Source organism: Sprattus sprattus, assembly GCF_963457725.1.
Source record: "Sprattus sprattus genome assembly, chromosome: 1".
NCBI lineage: Eukaryota > Metazoa > Chordata > Actinopteri > Clupeiformes > Clupeidae > Sprattus > Sprattus sprattus.
In genome coordinates, this window is record NC_137920.1 from 59,065,474 (window position 1) to 59,069,316 (window position 3,843).

General features: G+C 39.6%; 1 protein-coding gene across 1 annotated transcript in view; it reads right to left on the reverse strand.

Moving 5' to 3' along the window:
* Nucleotides 1-2,771: 2,771 nt before the first annotated feature.
* Nucleotides 2,772-3,843, reverse strand: part of fam89b (family with sequence similarity 89 member B) — a 1,690-nt gene continuing 618 nt past the window's right edge. The window contains exons 2-3 of the mRNA XM_080833918.1: nt 3,651-3,843; nt 2,772-3,421 (exon numbers count right to left, since the gene is read on the reverse strand). The exon at nt 3,651-3,843 is cut by the window's right edge and continues 75 nt beyond it. Coding sequence (XP_080690044.1) covers nt 3,143-3,421; nt 3,651-3,843 — 472 coding nt within the window. The 3' untranslated portion in view covers nt 2,772-3,142. The remainder of the gene's footprint in view (nt 3,422-3,650) is intronic.

Sequence of the window (3,843 nt, forward strand, 5' to 3'; positions counted from 1 at the left end):
GTATATTTGGGGTTGGAGTGATGGCTGGTATGGAGGGGGAGGAGAGCGACAAACTCACAATCTGGGCTCAGACCTAGAATCAGGCCCAGTATTGCTTTTTCTGCATTTATGTGTTGATTCTATTTGAAAGCTGTTCATAATCTTATTACTTTCCTTCAAGTTCCATTTCCATGGACATTATCTTCAAAGTTCAAAGTTCAAAGTACTTTATTTGTCATTGCCACAAAGACAACGAGACAGTAGAGGCAACCAGACTTCTTACACAGCTAAATAATAATAAATAACAATTAATAAATAGATTCATAAATTCACTGGCCTTTTCACAAGTTTGTTTTACATTTTAAGAAAATGTATGTCATTAAGTAAACATTTATAACATCAGACATCTGACATGGTTATTCCAGTCTATTATGAGAACACTAGGGAGCCTGTGGTTTCTACAGCATTTGAGGCAGTTTCCAAACCCAGTGTGTGTGTGTGTGTGTGTGTGTGTGTGTGTGTGTGTGTGTGTGTGTGTGGTATTTGCATGTGTGTGGTATTTGCATGTGTCAGTGCACAACAGAAGTGTAAATCATGACAGAACCTGTGCCTCTCCCTGACTCATTGAAGGTGGGAACTTTAACTCTTATTCCCTGGCTCTGAAACACTATAAGAGTACCTGGGAAAAAGCCTGCCAAGTGCATACTTGCAAAATGGTAAATCTTTAAAAAAAATTAAACCTCCCGCTTTTGATTATGTACCATATGTCAGAAAATATACCTCATTGTTCACTATGAAACAAAAATGAACTATTCACTATGCTATATTTTATGTTCAGCATTTCATAGCATATTCATCTGTCAATTTTTGAGATTTAACTGGCTACAAAATTCATATAGACTGTGAAATGCAGACAATCAGCTGTCATGACAACATTAGAAATACAGCACAACCTAAAGAGTAACCTATATAACTGCATCTATTTATAGGACTGTGTGAGACAGTCATGAATGGCTGTCAGACATTTCTTCCCTATAGTTTCAGTCTCTTGAGTCCTACCATATTGACTGGATACAAATCTATAAATACATATGTCACAAATCCATGGCAACAAGAATAACAGTGTATGGGGGAAACAACAATGGAAGACTGTGGCACGGTCCACAGGTCAAGAGGATATTCTGCTCAGAATTTATGAAAATCTTTGGACCTAGGACCTACATTGCCAGCCCCCTCTCTGTGCCCCCCACATATGTGGAAGTGTAAGGTTCCTGTGTATACCCAGACTTCCTGTCAGCTTAGAGGTCTCAGGCCCCCCACTTCCTGTTTTTGCTCTCTTTGCTTGGACATCCTCACCTGACAATAATAACTGTGTGGAGAGCAGGACAATTGGAAGGTGCGTAGTCTTTTTGTTTTCATTTATTTAACTGCCATATAATCCTATCCAAAATGAACTACAGGATTAAGATACTTTTTAATATCAATAAAGGTACATATTTTGTAACAATTTCAGGAACTCTTTCCTTGACTTGATGATGATGATGATGATGATGATGAAGTTTTTATTCAATATCTTTCCGATGAAGGTGACAAGTGAACAGTGATTACTTACATTAGATATTGAAATGGAAAGTCCCAAAAAAAAGCTGCTCGAGGCTGCTTAACAGCTTCCTCTGTCTTCATGTCTTACATGGAAGATGAAAACCATTGAAAATCTAAAACCATCTCTGCAGGGATCTAGAAAGCCATGTAGTTGTGTTCCACTGCACTAACATGTGGACTTCAGGATGTTGGGGACGTTTTGCCGCTTCTCTCTGGAATCCCCCTGCATGGTACTCTGCAGGATATTCACACAGAGGGCATTAGGATCTATTTTTACCCTCAGCCGGGGTATACACAAACCCAGACACTCTGAACAGGTGCCCTGCTGAAACATAATCACAAAGTAGGCTTCGTCATTAGAATAACCCTGACTTTTTAGATGAATTCTGCCTGTAGTGAGAACACAATGAGAAAGCTGCGGTGTATGGTGGCTGCCATCCCTACGCCCCCTATACTCCTTCATCTCTTCCCCTGGGGTAGAGAACACAACATTGCCTAATAAGCTAATGTGAGGCTGGAACAAGATGTTTATACTGGCAAAAACAGGGAGAGGGGGTGAGGCATCACAGAATGGGCACATGTCCAAACTCTCAGTTGAGTGTGAGTTTAAAAGAGGCCAGTGCGGCAAAGCTTTTGCTACTGAAAAATTCCTTTTCAGAGACAGTATATCTAAACATTTGAAAGTGTGGTGAGATCATGTTATATTACCAGGTATAAGGTGGGAGATTTTTGATTGTATTCAAAACAGCTTGCCATTTTTGGATTTCTCACTTAACTGGGAACTAAATGAAAAAATATTTCCTTATTTGTCTTATTTGACTTATTTGTCCACCCATCAGTTCCGCCTATTTAAAGTGAAATAAAGCTCTGAACTGGGGGAATATTCACACATAAGAAAGTTTCAACCAAAGCAACACTATAACACTGGCAATGCAACCACTATAATGTAAAATTATCGCCACCTATTGGCTCCTGGAGGGAGAATTGTCAGAAAGCCCTGAGCAAATTCTTCAAGTGCAGTTTCTAAGTTTCATAAGGTTTTAATAAAACGCATTGTATTCACAAATTCACAATTTCTGTCATATGCTATGTATGCAAAATGTTCTAGATAAAACAATGTAAAATGCTTGTAGAAATGTAGATACAGATTACATGGTGTTGGACATACAATCTTCATTTATGTAGGGGTAATAACACGTGGACACAATGCAAAATTAACATATATATTATGGGTATCTTGTACTATACATTTGGAGGTTGGAGCAACATTTCTAAACTAAACTAAACACCTTTCCTCTTTTTGTCATTGTTTCCCTCTTCCTGCTTTTCTTCCTCATCCGGCATTTCACAATACACAGAGGGAGGGGAATAGACTACATTTCCTTCATTTCAGGGTACTTTACAAAAAAACATGATCAGCCTGATATGAATGACCCTTCATTTGTAAGAGCAAACACATCACTTATGACACTGATATCTTCAAGGCCAATATGAATCCAAAATAAAGCAGCTTATGTTTGCACAGGGAAACTAGGATAGATACAATGGGAAATTGCTACATTTATATGGGGATATGGAAGGAGTCTTTTATCCACTGGTCACGGGAGTTCTGGGCTAGTTGAGGCAGAGTGGACCTAGGGGCATCCTGAGGGTCCCTTCCTCCTTCAGTCTCCTCTTCCTCCTCTTCTTCCTCATCAGAATATCCGTTTTCAGTGGTGAAAGAACTCTCAGACAGCAAAGAGGACGAGATGTCTTGGAAGGCACCTTTGTATTCCTGAATGGACTCATAGAGTGACCATAGCTGGCAGAGTAAAGACATATCTAACTGCCTTAAGCCCACCTAAGAGAGGAAAGAGTGCATGTGGTAAGACATCATGATATGATCCACATGATGTGGAGATCAGTTTATTAAACAATTGGTGATACTTCCATTATTTTTAACAATGTGTAAGGGACATATTAGTGACCACAATTAAATCATTACAACTGTAGATATAATAGTCTACTACTGATATTATTATTAATAAGAATCATCAAACTCTATACTATTTATTGTGATAGTTACTCACCATTTCTTTCCGCAGCATAGCCAATGCTGCATCCAGGCTTGCGGGTTTGCTTCGACCAAGGGAGTCACTCACCCGGGACTTGCTGATGTCGGCCTGAATACGTGTCCTCTTACTGTACACTTTCTCTATGTCCCGCCAGGAGCCGCCGCTAGAGTTTAGGATTCCGCTCAGGCCCTTCGGCAGGGGAGGCAAG